At 41.7% G+C, this 19508-nt stretch overlaps 1 protein-coding gene across 3 annotated transcripts in view; it reads left to right on the top strand.

Moving 5' to 3' along the window:
- ESRRB (estrogen related receptor beta) overlaps positions 1-19508 on the top strand; it is a 137753-nt gene that overhangs the window by 67889 nt on the left and 50356 nt on the right. For 2 of the 3 annotated variants that reach the window (XM_030274740.4, XM_041716812.2), the window contains exon 2: positions 18462-18871. The exons of the other annotated variant lie outside the window; for it this stretch is intronic. In XM_030274740.4, coding sequence (XP_030130600.4) covers positions 18462-18871 — 410 coding nt within the window. The remainder of the gene's footprint in view (positions 1-18461; positions 18872-19508) is intronic. 3 annotated transcript variants of the gene reach the window in all.

The raw sequence follows: 19508 nt of genomic DNA on the forward strand, positions 1-19508 counted from the left end.
TCGTCATCCTCAGCACATGATCATTGTAGAACTCCACAGTGGTGTGAGTCCTGAAGCTGTCTCAAGGAAGCACCTCTGAGCTCTGAAAACATTTTCTCAGCAAGGCTTCTGTGCAGGGTAGTCAGACCCCTGTCTGTCACAGCTCTCTTGATGAGGTCCCTTTACTTTTCTTAGAGAAAGTTGGTGAATCTCAATTTTTGCAGTGATTTTTTTTTTTAAATACAGACTTTGTGTTACCTTAGCAAGCATCCTCTTGTCCTTTTGTTAGAAATGGCATCTTAGAAAGCAAGTAAAGTCTAATACTGGGGTCTGAGACTTGGCTTTCTAATTTGTTTGAAATGTTTTGAGATATTTTTACTGAAAATATTAAAACAAAGCAGAAGATTATTCCATGATCTGACACAGAAAACCTGGCATAACCAGAGTATTCAGAGATAGCCTTATTCTCTGGTTAGTGGTGACTGAGCAATAGCTGGTCTATTAAATATTTAGTTGCAGCTTCTTTAATAAACCCCTCTGTCTCCCTTTCGTCGTCGCCTTCTGTCAGCCACCTTATGCAACGTTATTTTTCATGTCAGAATGTTGGTTTCAGAGAAGGAAACCTGCTGCCATAGATGAAAACTTCCTCTGCTAAACAGAGAGATGAGGACAGAAGGATGCGAAGATGCTGGGTATGTAGAGCAGCTGCTCTCTGAAAGGAGTCCTTTAGGATACGTTTAGTCACATCTTTTTCAGGATGTGGCTGTTGTGGCATCTCAGTTGTATGTGCCCAGCACCAGGTCAGTGCCCAGCATCTTGTGTGTAACTGCTGGGCACCTGTGTTGAAGTAGGAACTCTCCTTGAAGCTGGTCAGCTGATTTTTCACCTTGCCCACTTCTACAGATTCATGAGGCAGGCCTAAAAGGTTCATGTGTTCTCATTATGTCTAATTCTTAACATGTACCATGGCTGTGTAGCTCCCCTGTCTCCTCTGCCCTCTGTGCAGGGACCTTCTGCAGCCATTCGACAGGAAGAGAATGAAAGAAGGAATTTAAAGGTTTGAAGTAGGAAGAGGAGAGGAGGATGTGAGAGAACATCTCAGGTTCAGGAGAGCTGTTTTGTATTTTGAGGTGCTCTTCCAATGTGCACAGGGATCTTGGTGGGAAGGGCACAGTGGAGAGCTTTCTCTTTAATACAGTGTGTGTTTTATCTCCGCAGACTTCTTGCAGACTTAGTTTAAAGATCTTAGCTCAATACCATTAGTGTATCTCTGCTGAAGGCCCTTTATAAAATTGATTAGAAAGTGGGCTTTTGCATGTGTGTGTGTGGGCTCTAATCTGATTTGAGTCCGAGATGGTATCTTTAATTCAGTGCATCGCGGCAACTAACTCACGAACTTCACCGAGAGTCAGAGCCCCTAATTTGGTTTGAGAATACATTAGCAAAACGAGCTCAGAAGGCCCCTTTTCGGGGAGAGAAGGAGGGGGTGTCTTGAGGGGGGCCTTGGGGGGAGGATTGGAAGAATTGGCTTGACAGAGTGGAGTCGTGGATTTAAACAAGATCCTGGGCATGATATTCCTGCAGTGGGTCCCAGGAAAAAAAAAAAAAAAAAAAAAATAAGGAAAGATAGAAGATTGATGGATTGATTGATGGCCTTGCACAAACCATGGAGAACAAAATGAACCTCAAAACAGGCTTAGCCCCTTCTTCCCATGCAAACAGAACTTGACAAGCTTTTTATATAGATTTGTCTTTTCCTCTTCTCATTCCTTCATCCTGCTCTGTGGGCTGCTGCTTAAAGCAGACACTAACATTGCAGAAGTAATAGCATGCTTTTGCTCTGGCAGATGATCCACACTATCAAAACTTTCCAGGACTGATCCAACTCGAGGTAAAATATTAAACCACATGTATCTCCTTCCTTCCTCCTTACTGCCTGAAATAGGGGAAAAAAGAGAAAGAAATAGACCAGCGCAGCTGGTCTTTGCACTGGGACAGTGAAGGCAGCTTTTTGCTCCAGGTGATATGTAAAAGCCAGCCTGGGGGACTGTTAGACTAAGTGGAGTAGATATGTACATTCATTTACGGTTTTATATCTAAATTTCATTCTTCAGATCCCATATTCCTGTATGATATGTACTGAGGGTTGTGGAGCAACCACTTGGAGGGGGGACAGGGAGGGGAAGAAACTCTCCAGATTCTCCACTACCCTTTTAAAATAAAGAATTATTTTAATTTAAGAAATTGTTAATATAAATGGAGGAGTAACTAATCTTAGATTCTGTTGGGTGCTATACTCAAGCATAGGAGGAAATACTTAATTTAAAAATGTAATTAGTAAGCTGTTAAACACAAAATGTTTGCTGTGTTAATTCGGTTTTATGGCTGAAGTCTTGCATACACAGATGTCAGAAAACTCCAAGTTCTGCCTCCTTCAGTAGCAGTATTGTATTCCCCCTGCAGCTGGGTACTATTTCTTGTTGCCAGGAGTATAGTGTTCTAGGAGTTGCTGCCTTTAATTTTTTAACTGGTATAATTCCATTTTTTGCAAGGAATCTTTACTGGGTTATACCCAGTCTGGCCACTGTTAGTTATCATGTCTGCCTTTTATTTTCAGCGGAGGCTCTTAATTTGTGTTTGCAAAGTATTTACAAGATGTCCATTTGATTGCATAGGCAAGGCACTCCTGGATGCAAATGACTAATATAATTGCACCTATGTGTTTGTGAGTGAAGTTGAGTGAGCCATTGGTTTTGCAGTAAAAGTGTATGTTTTGTAGTTAAAATTCAGTATTTGTGTTTGTGACCCTCTCTGTGCAATGGCATGTTAAGGTTGGTTAGGCAGAGTAACAGCAGATCAGTATATTCAGTATATTGCAAAATGTTCAGTAGAGTGGTCCTTTATGATACATTTTTCAGTTGCATTCCTTGAGTATAAAATCAGCCTCAACCACAGCTACAGAGAGGATACAACTTATATAGAGACAATTTGAGACCCTTCCTCTCAAGAAGTGCATTTTTGGAGAGGGAGCTGACTGTGCTTTCAGGAATGAGGAATCACCAAACCAGATACCTCAGAAATGGAAGACTTTGGTAGTAGGTCTTGTTGCTCTTATTTGGATATACAACTGGATTGAGTCAATGCCTGAGTTTAGCTGTTGAGCCACCGTCAAGTAATTATTTTAGTTAGTCTTCGTGCTCTATAGATGCTCTACCATATGCATAGTTGAGATTCCTTTTTCCACCTTCTTTGATGAACTGCTAAGGTCAGCAATTTTATTTCAGTAGTTGCACTGATAAACTTTACTTCTATACTAGCCTTCCCATCCAGATGACACTGCAGTACAGAGAAATAATCCAATTTTACTTGATTATTAATAATTACTCTCAGCTACTATTTTTTCAGTTGATTGATTAGAATAAACACTGCTCTGACGGGATACACCAGAATCCATAACTCCTCTTCCTTTTTTACTGATACTTGAGCTCAGGTTTCCCCAGGCATAATGTGAAGCAGGTGATTATAATGCAAAGTGGCATTTTAAAACATGCCTTTGTGCTGTTTTTTAGCTAGGTGTCACCAAAATTAATTTATCTGGATTGGTGGAAGACTACAGGCCCTTAATAATGGCTCTGGTTTGCAAGCCAGTGCTTTTGCTAAACCCGTATTTTCCCCTGTTCAGTGTTGAAGCTGGACAAAACAACTCCTATTTCTCCTATTTTTGTTTTAATCTTCCAAACTGATCAAAGACTTCCTAGTTAAGATCTGGTCCCTTATCCAACAGGTTGTGTATGCCTCCAGGAGGGGTTCAGGCCATAAGTATCTCACTCACCTTGTAGTGAGGTTTTTGCTCTACCAAATTTGACAGTTTATTTTTTTTTTTATTTGGAAGGAGCATATTACAAGGCACTCGCTCAACAACTCGTGGCCTGAAACCCTATCCAGCAGTTCTGCAGGGACAGAGGAACTTTAAAGTGTTTGCAGATTTGTCAAGAACTTAAACACCTCAGCTAAATTATGCACAAAAAAAAAGGAAGACTAACATTGAAGTTCATGTTTTCACCAACTTAGTGCACAGTCAGGAACAACCTCTCCTAGCACTGCAATCCAGTTGCTGTAGCTCCCTTGCTGATTCAGCCTGTTTTGTACCATATGCTGTGAATGCCAAGGGGTGAACAGCTCTGCATCCAGTACCTCAGAAAGTCAGAACAGGCAGCTCAGGTGTAGCCAGGAAGAGCAGTGATTTTCCTACAGAATAACTGCTATTAACCCTGTGGACTGGCATTCTCTCTGTGAATGTGGTTGGTACAGCATGGGAGACAGTTTATCTACATGTAGCTGTTTTGATTTGCATCTTGCGTTCCTTAAATTCATTCTGGTTTGAGAATAATGTTATTTCCAGGCTGGAAAAGTGGGAAGTGAAAAGATTGCTTTAACATGAACAGAATTTGCCTCCTCTTTGCAAGCAGGAAAATTGTCAGAGGCATTTAGAGTTTTTATTTATCTGCTTACGATGAATCCAAGGAAATAAACAAATTCACATTAGATGTTTTAAAGAAACCTGTTGTTGTTGAATTTGTGACGTGATCAGAAGTGATCAGAGTGAAGTGATCAGTTCCCTGAAGTGAAATGATAAGAGTGGAGAAGCCTGTTAGAACTGGCAGCACATGACATCCAAGAGATGCTCAGGCCAATGAATGTCACCTGGAGATGGAGATGTATGAATGGATGCATTGTACCCTGTGATTTGCAATGTGTGGGTAGGGCCATCAATCCATGCAGTGTGGCTGGCAGGAGAGGAGTGTTTGTTAGTGTAAGTGGGAATTTCTGTAAAAGTCCTCCATTGGAAAAAGTTTGCCTTCCTTTCCTCCCCAGGAACATTTGAAATAAAAGTGTGTTTGGAGAAGGAGTAGTTAAACACTAGAAACCGAGTCTCCAAAAATGCAGGAAAGGTTAGGGGATAGCTACCCTGTTGGACATTCTGATGGCTTTTCAGATCCTGAGGTCCAGTTCATGTTCAGATCAATAGGAATTACAGTTTGATTTCAATAGGAGTTGGATCAAGACCTAAATGAAGAGCCAGGATACTGTAAAAACTACTTCTGATTTATTTCCCCTGTAGCTAGAAAATTCTTGGTAAGGTTTAGGTGTCAGGTAAGATACTTATACTCAATTCCAACATTTTTTCCTCAGTGAGCTGTAAAAGAAAGCATTTTTTGTGGGTTACAGAGATGCTAAGAAGTACCACTTTTTACCAGAAGCGGATGAGAAAGAAGTTTCATTCAGGCCCTCATCAAAGTGGATAGAATGTCCAGGTCAATTTTTGTAAACTGATATGCAGCCAGGGTTTCAGAGCTTCTGATCACATTCCGGCAGGGATTTCATTGTGATGCAGAAGGGATGGGGTAAAGCTTAAATGGCACAAGATGGAAAAGTGTAACTCTGTTGTCCAGCAGCACTCAGCTTTCAAATCAGAGGGAGGGATTTTTGGCTGTAGGATGCTCCTTGACTCATGGTTAATCTCTGAGATATACAGGATAATCATTTTATATGAGTCGATGGCACAGATTTTGTGGTACTCTTGAATTTCCAGAACTTTTACGTGGAATTCCACCTTTTCAGATTATTTAGATGCAGTTTGTTTCCCAGTCTCAATCTCTCCATGTTGCCTGGCTAAAGAAGATAGCATGAAGTGTCAAAACACTTCTGTGTACATTAGAACATAGATATTTCCGAATGCATATAAGTAGAGAAAAGAGACTTACTGAGTGAAGCACAAGCAGGGCTGTGAGGAAAACACAGGGAGAGAAGCTGCATGGACATTAGAATCTTGGTTCAAGAATATTTGTTGTTTGACAGTGTTATTTCATCACAAATCTGACTGCAACCTAAACTTCTAGGTAAAGTAGAAGTTCCAATAAAATTTATTTTGGAGAAAGTTACAATATTTTGTTTTATTATTTTCCTGAAACAGTGTGTGATTAGTTCATCAGACAACATGAGAAAACACATGACAGGCTAAACAAGGAGCAAAGCAAAGTTAAACACCTGATTTTTTTGAATTGTTTTGAAAATTCTACAGTGAAAACATTGCCAAAATTGACTTAGTTCTGTAATGAAACAGAACAACATTTTTGAACAAAAATGGATTTTTGACTAAAAACTTGAAGTATAATTTTAAAGGACAATAGGAAAATGAGTTGAATGGAGGTGTGACCAGGAGGCAGCTGGTGTGTGAAATAGCATGTGGGGAGATGGAGATAGGATTAGGCAGTATTAGAGATTAGGTTATTGTGTAGACTGGGTCACAGGGGTCTGGGCTTAAAGTATGGTGAGGTATAGGATGAGGTCAGAGTTGGTGTGTATTATAGAAACAGATTTGCAAAGCCAATGTTTTCTTCCTCTGGCTAGCCTGCATGCAGGAAAACACTAGCTACTCACACTGCTTAACACAAGCAAACTGGAGAGCTGTGGTGATGTAGAAAGAAGTTCAAATTCTGCTGATAACCTGGAGCAGAGGATGTCATGTGAGCACAGAATTTATCTGTCCGTCGTTCTGGTTACGACGCTCCTCTGCACGCTCCATTCTTTCAATCATAGCTGCTGTTTGACTCTCAAGGTGTTCCTGAGAGGTAGGTCCTTCAGGACCATGTCAGCTGGGGGAAGCAGTGTCCTGGAGAGCTGCAGTGATTTGCTGAAGTTTATAAGGAGATCCTACTTGAGGTTGTAATTAGACTTTGAGACATTTTGGCTGCATTTTAAGGGCTGAGTACACTGTACTTCACATCGTAAGCTCACACTGTCTCACATCGTAAGCACAGAGCCAGTGACTGTGTGTGGGTCCTTGGGCTATGTTTGGGGCATGGTTACCTAGTGCTGATTGACATGTAGAATGATTCCCAAAACTCTGCCCCTAAGAGTGGGTACAGAGAAAGGTCGGACACAGAGGCAGATCTGGGAGGGTAAGGTCTACAGTGTGGGCTGGTTAGAGAGACATGGGTGTGGGACACTGACTTAGTTTGCCAAGGGCAGGCTGGGCACACAGAGCAGATGAAGTGTGAGTGTGTGGAGTTATAGATCCTGTCTTTATGCATCACATTGATCTCATTCAGTGTGTTATACTTAGCATTTTGTTTATATAATCTCAGGGTGTTACAGGGGTTTGTTTATTTTTAACTCCTGGATGACTGGTGGTTTCAGTCTGAATCCTGTCTGTTTATAAATGGAATAAATTTGTCCAGGCTTGGCAAAAGATCTTTGACAAAGGCTTTCTGGAAATTGAGAGAAATGCATTTACTTGACTTATATTATCTTGTCAGGTGGGAGCAAGATCCAGACAGGCAATCTGTGCATGGGGTGGTGAAAGCCCTGACCACTATTTGCATGCAATGGTAAATGACAGTGTTACTTTGTTACATTTCCTTTAGGAGTTTAGCTAGTAAAAAGAAAGAGGGATATTGCCATCTGCATCATGCAGGAGTCTGGGGCAAAACCAGCCACTTGGTGAAGTATGTCGCATGGCCAGAAGAGTTGGGGACTAAAAGCTGTCTTGTAACCACGTGGTCATGCCTGACCTCGCTGCTGGTGGCTGCTCACTGACCTAGTGCTTGTGTTGTGTTTCCCATTGTAGACAGGGTTTGAGTGAAACCAGTCTGTGGATTTGGCACAGGATTCCCTGATGTAAACAAAGTGCTGAATTAATAATCAAGACCTACCAGAGATTTTAGCAGCATGTCTGGATGCCCCTTTCTTCCTGTATCACCAGCAGACTCTCCAGAGGCAATCATATTTCCCAGAAGAACCCAGCAATGATTAAGAGGGTTTCCTCCCTGCAAGTTTAGATACAGAATGCTGTGTGTGTCTCTAGGGCCTACTGAACCCTGGTGGAGCTAGGCTTCAGAACTTGCTTTGGAATTGACCCTGTTTGCCCTGATGGGTTGCAGTGCTCACTGCTGGCTAGTCACCAGACATTGATTTCTATTTCCCATTGCTCTGAACTCTTGCATGGCTCACACACAGAGAGCTCAGTCTATCTTCTATGAGATGCTGGGGTTCTCCATTGGAGGGAAAATCTTTCGCTTTCAAGATCTCTCACTGTCAAAACACCTGGTAAAGCTGTCTTGTTACCTCACTCTACCCCTTGGCCAGGTTGCTCACACCTTCTGTTCTGTGTGTCTGTTCCCCTTCAGCCCACTACTGTCTGTTCATCATCTTCTCTCTCTGTGCATCTAATGGAGGTTGGTAATCCCGTTAGGTGCTTGCAGCGGGCGCTGCCGAATTTGCTTGCAAACGCCTGTGCCAGGTCGAGTGTCATTGCCAGCAGCACTCTTGGCGGGATGAAGGTTGCATTAGCGAACAGTAATTGAAATGCAAAATAACATTTTGATCGAGCGAGCAGGCTGTTTATTTATCAGATCAATAGCCAAAATGCCCCATCTGGAGAAGTCAGCGTGATAACAAGTGATAGCATTCCAAGGGCAAAGGGAACAAGCACAGCGGGGAGGACATGCTGTCAGGGTGGGCTGGTTTCACTTGGGTCACACCAGGCCGTCACTTGCTGAGATTTGCTTCTTTTTGGGTCCCTACTTGGAAGAGGGTGGGCCCCCTCCTAGTTGCATCAGCAAAGGTTTCCTGACCTCTGGAGAGAGAACAAGTTTAAATATGGGCTAGGACAGACTGCAGACGTGTAAAACCACGTGAGGTCTTCTTCCTCCCATGCTCTGATAGGCAGTGTGCCTCAAGGTGCAGACTGCAGATGATATGGCTTAATTAGGCAGTGGTTTTTGATTGTTTGTTTTTGCTTTACTGCATTATGTTTGCTATAAAGGTCTGACCACTCACAGTGATGATCAGGAAGTATGAAGTCATAGTTTGGCTTCTATAGCAAAGCTACTGGAATGGTATCTAGGTGCATGCACATGATGAAGAGAGATGTGAGAGAAGGAAATTGTGTTTATTTGCATAATAAATGTATGCATACACATATACCCTCCAGAATGAAGCTATCTAACATTTAAAGCTATCTCAGAAAGGTACTATGTGAAAGTGTAGAAGCAACTGTATAGCTTCTTTGCTGGTGTCTGACTGGCTGGCTGTCTGCTTTGCTATGTCTGTGTGTTAACTTCTGCTTAGCCATTAGCAGGGATGCTAACGAATGGATGAGAAAGAGAAACTGAGGCTAAGGAGCTCACAAGTTTGCATTCCTTTCTGTCATCCGGAAACAGTAACAGAGAAAAGTCAAAACTTCATAGGATGAGAAAACAATCTATTCATGATGAGAAAAGGATTATTTTTGGTGTGTTTTTGTAATCACATTTAGTTAAATTTTCCTACAGTGATGCAAATTTGTGAGGAAAATCTAAGTAATTAAAGTATTTTTCTTCAGAAATGGTTTTGGCTGAACTGAGATTTTTAGGGGTTTTTTGTTCGGTTGTTTTTGGTTTTTTTTTAATCTAGAGAAAGGAACATGCAAGTTTTGCAGAGTATTGGGGAAAACAATGTGTTTATTCTGCTATACACTTTCTGTCTAGTGAGCAGTTTGTTGATCTCATCTTTTGGTTCAGGCAAGTAAGAATGTGGGGCCTCAGGTAGAGTTGGACTTGAGTGGATGGGAAACTGCTTTGTCAGTCAAAGGAAATGGGGACACTCAGCAAGATGGATGAATGAAATGGATTTATAATGAGTTACAGGGGTTAGAAGCTGGAATTTGGATCAGATACATCTGCCTACTTAATATATGCAGTGTGTGCTAACAGATCTGCTAAATACTTACCAAAGGTGGGAGTTTAGAGACCCAGCAAAACTGAATCATGAGGTTATTCTAAATAGGTAACTAAGGATAATCCTGTATGTTACAGCAGTGTAAGGTGTGCAGAAGGAAACCACTGTTTCCATATGTGACCTATTCTTACACCTGTGGTATTCATTAGCAAAAAAGGAGCCTGGTCTACAGTTACTCACAGTCACCTTGCTTTGCCACTGTATCATCTTAGAAATCCTTTCTGGAGAGTCAGGGTTTAAAAAAAAAAATCAAATTAAAAAGTACTAATTTCCCTTTGTTATTTCCCATGCTGTAATTTATGTGGAACTAATTTCAGTTAGTTTTTCAAGATCTGTCAGGTTTTGAGCAATGTTCTAATGATGAGGCACTTAGTAATAGATTTTTCTCAGGTGGAATCTAGGCAAAGCTATCTAATCTGTCTGGATTGTCTTGGCCAGGGTGGGAGAAAGAGGCAGAATCCCACTACAACTGTGTTGTTGAAGCATAAGAAACAGAAACCTTCCCAAAAAGTATTGCCAGCTCAAACCCAGAGAATTTCTAAATGCATCCAGGTTGAATAACATTCAGGTTCATATTTCATCTTGATTAACCCGAAGTCCTCCTTTTCAGTAAGCTAGTATTCCTAACGAAATGTCAATTACTAAGTCTCTTTGCATACTTGTTTCTAGGGTGATGTCTTTGATATGTGTCTTCCATCCTAACTCCTTCCTCAAACACTTAGAAAAACTAAGCAATACCTCTGGGTCTCTCTTTTTTCATGCTACTGTTCACCATGAATTGTAGGCAAGGTTGAAGGGGGATGTCTTCAATGAATATCTTGAAATGCAAGGAAGTGCAGGCTGACGAATTTGTACTGGTAGTGGCAGTTTTCTCTCAGAAATGCTGAGAGGATACTGAGTCAAAGGTCTCTGAGAGATGAGATGTTGGATCAGGCTGCGATGCAAAAGTAAGTGTGATATGAATGGCAGAGCTAGAAGTTCTCCTTTCCTTGCTCATCCGAGAAGGTGGACACAAAATTCTGATGTGTAAGTGTCTGAAATGTGCTCTACTGAGCCTCCTGTGTATGGATCTCATTCACAAGTGTCTGAAGGACACTGAAGGTGCTTAGAGAGATACAGATTATAAGTGCTCTAGATAGGCAGAGTATAAGGAAAGACACTCAAGAAGAAATGAAGGTCCAGCTAAGCATTTCAACAGGGATTGAGTTGCAGCCTTGCTGTGTGCAGGCAAAATCACTGAGCTGCTGTGAATGTAGAAATAGTGGGGTAAGTGGAAACGTGAAACACAGAATGACAACGTTGTGGGGAAAGGGTGGTGGTAGAACTTGGATATATAGTGAACAGCAAGTCCACTCTGTCCTTGTTTTGCTGTGGTATCAGCAGTAAGTGTAAGCAGGAGGCTCAAGCGCTAAAGCACTGCTGGAGGAAGTGCCATTTAGTACACCAGAGGGCAAGATACCTTCAAAAGGCAGTGTGTTAATAAGAGAGTGAACTGATAATATGCGTCACACCTCCCGATTAATTGTCACTTCATCTGCGTAATACTTATTACCATTTACTAAAAAGACCATTGTCGTAAGGATATAGAGAAATAACAGTAATGAGGAGGGGGATGAAGGCTAGTGGGAAATCCATAATGTCTTCTGCCCAGGAGAGCCTTTTTAATTTATTAAGCAGCCTCCAGACATTTTGCTGTGGCAGCTTTTTTCAGCATGAGCTAACTTGGGCTAGAGAAGATCTACTGATATGTAACTGGGCTCTGGTTATGCAATGGGTCAAAGGGATAAATATCTACTGAGCATTAGACAAGCAAGTACTGTTTGTATAATAGCCAGAATGTGAGCACTAGCTTGTCCAAAGACAAGTATGTAGTATAGCGGGGGGGGGGGGGGGGCGGGGGGGGAGGGAATATTATGGACAAATGCCTTGAAAACTGGCTGTCTGGGTTTTGCCACACTCCACAGAATAGGAGCATAACCCATGCAAGCCAAAGTGAGCCATCACTAGGAAACTTGGCAAAATTCTTAAAAATCAGATCTGCACTCCAAAGAAAAATAGTTAAATTGAGGTGAGTTCTGACTCTTGTCCTTTACAGCAATGCAGAATACTGTGGTTGAAACAAAAGATCTGTAAAGTGTATGCACTGCTGTATTTCTATTTATGATCATGCCCATCATGCCCATACTACCCCAGTTCTTGCCTATGCTCAGAGATAAATTACGTTTGTGCCGGGAACAGAATATGTTCCTGCATGATAGAATAAGCCCAGAGAAGATTCCTGATATAACTGAGTTACCCACAGTTATCCACTGTACAGGAGTAAAGTGGCACATTGGCAGATCCCATTATTCTTGGACTGTTGAATGGAGAAAAGCTGTCAATATAGATAGTTTCTAAATGATGTCTCTCATTTGAAGTCCATATGGAGTAGAAGAGCATGAGAAACTAGTGTGGGTGCTGATCCCTTTCCTCCCTAGCACTTTGGTGGGTGTTCTCAGTGAAGCAAGGGTGGGAGTGTGTCTGTGAGCTGTCCATGGTAAATGCAAGTTGACCAACAGGTGTGGCTCAGCTCTATGACATTAACTCTTTGCATAAGTGACCTAAAATTACACTGGCTGTTATTGCAGCTGTCACATCTAGTCTGACACTTGGAAAACATTATTTATTTCTGTCTTCTGTATCTAAAAAAAAAAAAAAAAACACCCGACAAAATTTGGCTTGGAGTTGCAGCCTACAGAGAAGCTGACCTACATTGTTTGTCAGTCTACTGTGGATTGCAAAGCTCTCTCATGTGGCTCACAAAAAACACAGAATCTATGTTGCCTGTGATGTGCACATCTCATTTACATGCAGTGCATTGCATTAATTGCATTGCATGCTTATGTAAGTTTGTGTCATCTGAACTGACAAATACTGATAACAGAAATAGGTCTGTACCAGAGAAGAGAATGGATGTTTTAGCTCTCTTATCATTGGTGTTTCTGCAGATTAAAGCTACTCTCATCTTCCATGACTGGTTAAAAAATTTCTGTGCAATCCAAAGTGGGCTTTTGTCACAAGCTGGTGCCTGAAGTGAGCGGCTTTATACTGGCAGATTTCTAGAGTTTTGTCAGTATAACTTAAATCTACTGTGAGAACTTCAGGACTGAAGTGCAGTTGCACAAGTATAGCCATATGGCTTCTGGAAGTTACAAACCCTACAGGCATCTTACCTGCAGGGTTTTTCAGTTTATGGAACTTGATAAAATCAAGATTCATTCTCTCTGGAATCCATATCCACCCACAAAAAAAAGCCCATTTCTGACCTTTTAAGTTTCTCCTTGTGCCCAGAATATCTTTCCTGAGAAGATCTTTCCTGAGGAGGGTCTGAGTCTTTTTTCTTTCTCCTGTCCATAAGCTGATACTAGTTCTACAGTTGTATTTCAGTACCCATTTTAATAACAATTTCAATATTGCTGTTGGAAATCTCCAGCATGCTGAGTTGGTGATTTAATGACTAATCCAGAAAATACCGGTGAAGGACTGGACTACATGGCAGAATGCATGCACATTCCTTGACTTTCTTCAGGAAACTGGAGTGTAGAACTGATCTGTCCTTGCATTTCCTGTTGAAGATGAGATTTCAGCCACTAAGGAAGCTCAGCAGTGTTGTCACTAAACTTTTTTTGATCCAGTTTTGGAATAGCAAGTGGTACTTGGAGAATATAGAAGGTCAAATACTTAGGTTTGCATGAGCACTTAAATGCTCAGATGGTATTAAGTTACTGAATTGTGTATGCCTTTAGCTGATAAAAAGTTGCTCTGGGGGAAAGAAGTTACCTTTCATTACAAAGCTGGGTGTTTTGGCTATCCTGCTAAGCAGGTGTGAGTGGTGGATTTTTTCCCCCTCACTTATACATAAAGACTACTGAATTATTGTGCTTTCCAAATCCATAAGTGGGGTAAAGAGCTGAATGTAGCTAGAAATTACTATTTCAGGTAAAAATAATCAAGAAAGATGTGCAGTAAAATAGCCTTACCTGCATCAATCCCAAACTTGTAATCCTTGATGTATAAAAGTATGAAAATCAGGGGCACTACTGCCTTAATTTTACAACTCTAGTCTTCTGTCCCTTTATGTTCCTCCCCATCTAGCATTCTTTCTCTCTCTTATTATTGCAGTTTTTCTCAAAATATCATTAAACTCATAAGCATTTAATGGCTAAATACCAGCCATTGCAGAGAAATAGCAAAAGATGAAAGGCTGAAGAAGAATTGAGGAAACTTGTAATATTAACAAACATTGCTTCCCAAAGGGGAGAACACTAATGGATAAAAACCTAGAGCATAGTCTTGACTTGGTCTAAATCTGTGTATTTAGATCCAGAATCACTGAGGTCAGAGCACACTTGTCTGAGGGCAGTTACAAGCACATAAAGGCTGACAACAGTGTTAGTGATAAACAGCAGTGGGTTTATGAAACAGGAGTACAGCAGACAATAACCTTTCTTGATGCAATTAGATAATTAGTGGGCAAAAGGAATGCAGTGAATAGACTGACTCTGGACCATGCAAGGGCTTTTGACACAAAGCTGTGGAAAATCTTATTAGGGAAATTAGATCAAATTGGTTTTGATACAAATCCTGTGAAATGAATCATGGATTAAATGACAGAGCATAAACAGAAGGGTTAGAGATATTCTTTATCCTTCTGCAAAGATGATGTCCAAAAGGACAGTGCTTTGACTGTAAGTACTCATTAGTGACCTGGAAGAAACGTGAAAGTGATCACTCTCAAATTTCATGTTGACAGAACCAAAAGACCAAAAAAAAAAAAAAAAAAAAAAAAAAAAAAAAATCAGCGTAGAGAAAAGAAGAGCCAGGCTGAAAAATGAGCATTGTGAGCTTTGGTAAAACAAGTGATAATTAGCACTGTGTAGTTCAAAGATGATACTGGATCTACTTTGGAACAAGGAGAATCTCCAAATTTCATGTTGTGCAGAGCACGGTGGCCAAAGCAGCTTATGTTCAGAGAGGTCCCAGTGAGACAGGCTATCAAATTGTGTGAGCTGATGTGCAACCTGATGTCTGGCAAAGCTACTGCTCAGTTGGTCCATACATCCTCCTGGCTGTGTGCTTTCCAGAGTGACTCTCCCCTGTAGTGCTGCAGCATTGCACTGTGCGGTTCAGGGCACCTTGGTGCAACAGAGACCCAGGGAAGTTGGAACAAATCCAGAGAAGGACCACAAAGATGCTAAAGGGATTAGAAGGAATGACCTATGATGAGGAAAGGTGAAAAGAACGAAATGTTTAGAACCTCTAAGCCTGTTACATGGGCACAGAAATAGTAACGGAGTTTCCTGTGCCAGCACAGAAGAGAGTTGGATCAAGTCTCTCTCCTTTTACATTCCTATTAAGGTAACTAGAGCCAAGCAAAATGGCTGTTCATCACTTTGAACTCTGCAAAAAACATTTAGCTGTTCTTCTTGAAGTTCAAGATGTTGTATCTCATTGCCAGGGGACACTTTGACTGTTAAAAAAAAAAAAAAAAAAAGGCACGGGATCTCCATGAGACTTGCAGAAATTCAGAAAAGAAAAGCACATGCTCTGGAATGGCTGGAGTCACCTTAGATGTAATCTTTGATCTATCTTGGTGTTAAGGGCTTTAGCTCTCAAGCATGCATTCACATCCAACCAGAACTTGCTATGTACTGCTGCCTGCTGGGGGGAACAGGAGAGTCCTCAGCTATAAGGATGTAGGGTTGTTTCTTGATTCACCATCAAACACTCACTGTTTGCATGCCTTGGGGAAGAAGGCTCCTTATTTCCCCAGGCTTGTTTGTTTGTTTGTTTGTTTGGGTTTTGGGTTTTTGTTGTTGTTGTTGTTGTTGTTTTCTCTCCACTGAAGGAAAATACCTCGGTAAGCGCTCTTGAGGTGATCTGTGAATGCTGAGCTATTTAAGTAGCAGAAGTTGGAACTTGGCATTCCTGGTTCATAGTGTTTTCCTCTGTCTGCCTTGAAAATTACAACTCCAGCTCCTCTTACAGTAGAGTTCCACAGTGCAGAACAGTGTTTTATGGTTATTTTGCTTTCCATTTTAAAGTTGATCTCATGTTGCTGTGTCCACTGATCTTCACTTCTTTACTACAGATGCACTTCTCAGGTAGAAGGGGGTTCCAGAACCCACACAGCAGGTTTCAGCTTTGCTGTGAGATGCAAAGATCTAGGCTCAGCTAGCAAAGTTTCATCTTCCTTCAAATGGTCAGCTGTTACACCAAATCTGCAATATGTCTAGGTGCCCTGTGGGAATAGAGAAGAATGCACCTGCAGCGATTTCTGTAACTGCTCCATGACCTCTAGTTCATTGTGGCCTTCTGGGCAAAGCATGGGCATTTATCAACTCATCACACTGTCTCTGAGAGGGCCCAAACCCTGGATTCCTCTCAAGTAACACCAGGCGAAGCAGCTGAGGAACGTGAGATGCCTGCCCATATTCTCAAGGTCAACAGTCTTGCCAAAAAACAAACTTGGCTGATCGATCCCAGAGATAGGAGATGAGGTCAAACTTTGAGGATGAAACAGAGAAGGGAAAATTAGGAGATTCTTAGGTCAAATGAGATCATAAGGATGCAGGACTGTGAATTTGCAGCATATCAGACATCAGTATTCCTATCATCAGACTCACAGGTGTGATACATAAACATGTGCACTCCAGCCTTGCTGATTCACAGAATGTTTTGTCCTGTCCCTTGATGGATTTGACTTGGCAGAAGGAGTTGCCACAAATACCAGGTAAATAGGCTGAAACTGAAATAGAAATTACTCACATGACCATGGTGTGGTAACTTTTAACAAGCAGAGGTTCCAAGAAGGAAAGTCAAGCATCTCCAGTCAGTCAAAATTCTTTGCCATGTCATCAGAAAAATGCATGTTTAGTATTTCTTAAAGCCTTGGACAAATTGTCTTGCTGAAGGGAAAATTTAACCTCTCAGGTTAATACTATTATCAATTAAACGGTGTCAAAGACCCTACTCAGAAAAGAAAGAGAAGTCAATTTTCAGCATGATAAAGGTTAACATGCATTACCCACAAAGATCAGTATTGTGGTGTTTGATCCATGTGTTAATGATCTAGGAAGTGGGTGAACAATGAGACTGCATATGAAATCAAATTACCGAGGAAGAGTGAAGAGCTCCAGAGGATCCTAATAAAGCTGGACTGCACAGCATAGTAGCAGATGAAATACACTGTTGACTATTGCAAAACATTGCACACCAGAAGGATTAATTTGATTTTTCATACATCTTAGTGGATTCTAAATTTACTGTGACAACTCAGGAATAGGATCGAGTGTTGCAGTAAGTAACTTCCTGATACTATTTGTTGAAGAAATGGTAGCAATTTATACTTTCATTTAAAGAAACGGAAAAAAGCAAACAGTGCAAGGAGTTACATAATATGTAGACTGAAAATAACATTGAAAATATTGTAATGTCACTAGGTAATTGATGGTGTGCCTTTGCCTTGACTACTGTCCAGACCTTCAGCTGGAGAAATGATGGAGCAGTGCCAGTTTCATGCTGCTGAGGAACTGGCTCATTGAGCTCTGTTCTGGACTGAACAGAAATAGCCAGACTAGAGGAAGTTCAGAGATGGATGATGAAGCAGATAAGAGATCTGCAAAAACTTCTGCATGGAGAGCAATCATATAGATCATGAAGAGCTGAATGAGGAGATCATGGCAGAACTACATTTCCTGAGGAGGAGAGTCAGGAGATGTTCAGGGAGCCTGACAGGCTGCGAATATATTATAGACAAATAAAGCTGGGATTTGTTCATACACCGCACAAGTAATGCCTGAAACTCATTGCTGTAAATTTCATAAAATTTAGCAGTCTTCAAAAAAAAGACTGAACACTTTTATAAAGAATAAGACTATCTGTAACTAAAATAAATACAAAGGGCTTGAAAAGTTCTTTCCTGAACTGAAATGGTGAAGTTCTTTCCATAAACTTTAGAGTATAACCCCTCTTTAAGAAGTGGGAATTTGTGTGTCCATGCAAAAGCTCAATACTAGTAGACAGAAGAAAAATTAAGATTTAAGATTGAGACAGAAGAAATTTTTGATCAGATGATTTTTCCTTCTGTTTCTAAGCTCCTCTTTTAGTGATGATAGTGCAGCAGGGCAGGATAAAGGATGAGGTGGGGTGAGAGAAGGAGTCAACCTTGAAAATTAATCAAAGACTTCTGTATTACAAATGAAAAAATGAAAATCCAATCTGAGCAGGTCCTTTCTGCAGAATATGCTACTGAACCTTTTGCATAAAGCTAAGGCAGCCCATTCTCTATTAACCAAACATCTTTTACACCTGGTCTGCCACTGGCCAGCTTGTTTCTTTCCATTGTCTCAGGGTAGATGGTGCTCTGGGTGGATTGTGCCCCTCATGCGCTCATGCCCCTTCCCAGCACTGCAGCCTGTGAACAGCCTGAAATTATGATCTACACGAAGAGCTTTGTCTTTACTCTAGTGTGAGTCTGTGGGGAGCAGGTGGGCTGGTCTTAGTCAATTGTACAGATATTCCTTGAGAAGAACGTGCATGGGGTTGAACTGCCTGAGCTAAGTGGAGTTGGACTGAGGTGGCAAAAGGAGGCCTCTCTTTGACTAAACCTGGAGCCGGGTTTGGCCAGGCGGTTGCTGAGTGCCTTTGCTCTCTCCCTGCAGGCTGCTCGGCAGAATGGCCACGGAGGAGCGGCACCTCTCCTCCAGCTGTGGGTCCTTCATCAAGACCGAGCCCTCCAGCCCATCCTCTGGCATCGACGCCATCAGCCACCACAGCCCAAGCGGCTCCTCTGACGCTAGCGGTGGCTACGGCATCGCCATGGGTGGCCACCCCAATGGCCTAGACTCGCCACCCATGTTCAATGGCACGGGGATTGGCGGCGGGTCCTGTCGTAAGCGTTACGATGACTGTGCCAGCGCCATCATGGAGGACTCACCCACCAAGTGCGAGTACATGCTCAATGCAATCCCCAAGCGGCTGTGCCTGGTGTGTGGGGACATTGCTTCTGGGTACCACTACGGCGTGGCTTCCTGTGAGGCATGTAAAGCCTTCTTCAAGAGGACTATTCAAGGTATGGTGGGAAGGAATGCAGAGGCATTCACTCCATAGAAATAAAGGGACATGGCCCCACACATTGCTGAGACTGCAGTGTCATATAAAAAGAGGAAAGGGAGAATGAATGTAATGCACCTAACTCCATCCTTTTGTATGCTTCCTCTCTCCTCCTGCTCAGTTCTGGTCCTTCCAAATCAACATGGTCATGGAGTTAGGCTATGTGATGGTAGGAACCTTTCCCACATTCCCTCCCTGACTGGCTACCATATTTGGGTATCTGGACTAGTGGATCTTCCTGCCTCTGCTAGTGGCATTGATACTATGAGAATGTGGCAGCTAGTGGAATAAGGTCTGAAAAGGAAATTCTTTGCCTTCTAATGGTGTTTTAAGGCCCATTTGAATGTTTCTGCCAAGAGATGGAATTTATGCAGACATATCTGCCCCTTGAGGTGAAAGCTCCAGCATTACAAGAGTAGAGAAATTCTACTGTCCTACCAGTATTGATATGTAGCAATGAATTCCATACAAACCTCAGCACAAATCTGGACAGAGAACTTTTGTGATAGTCAGTCTTTTTCTCCTTTTCCAGTTTCACCAACCTTCTTCATTAAGATGCAGATTCTTTGAAGATAAAAAAGCCAGGCACTGAAGAA

Source organism: Taeniopygia guttata, chromosome 5 (assembly GCF_048771995.1).
Source record: "Taeniopygia guttata chromosome 5, bTaeGut7.mat, whole genome shotgun sequence".
In the NCBI taxonomy this organism is placed as follows: domain Eukaryota; kingdom Metazoa; phylum Chordata; class Aves; order Passeriformes; family Estrildidae; genus Taeniopygia; species Taeniopygia guttata.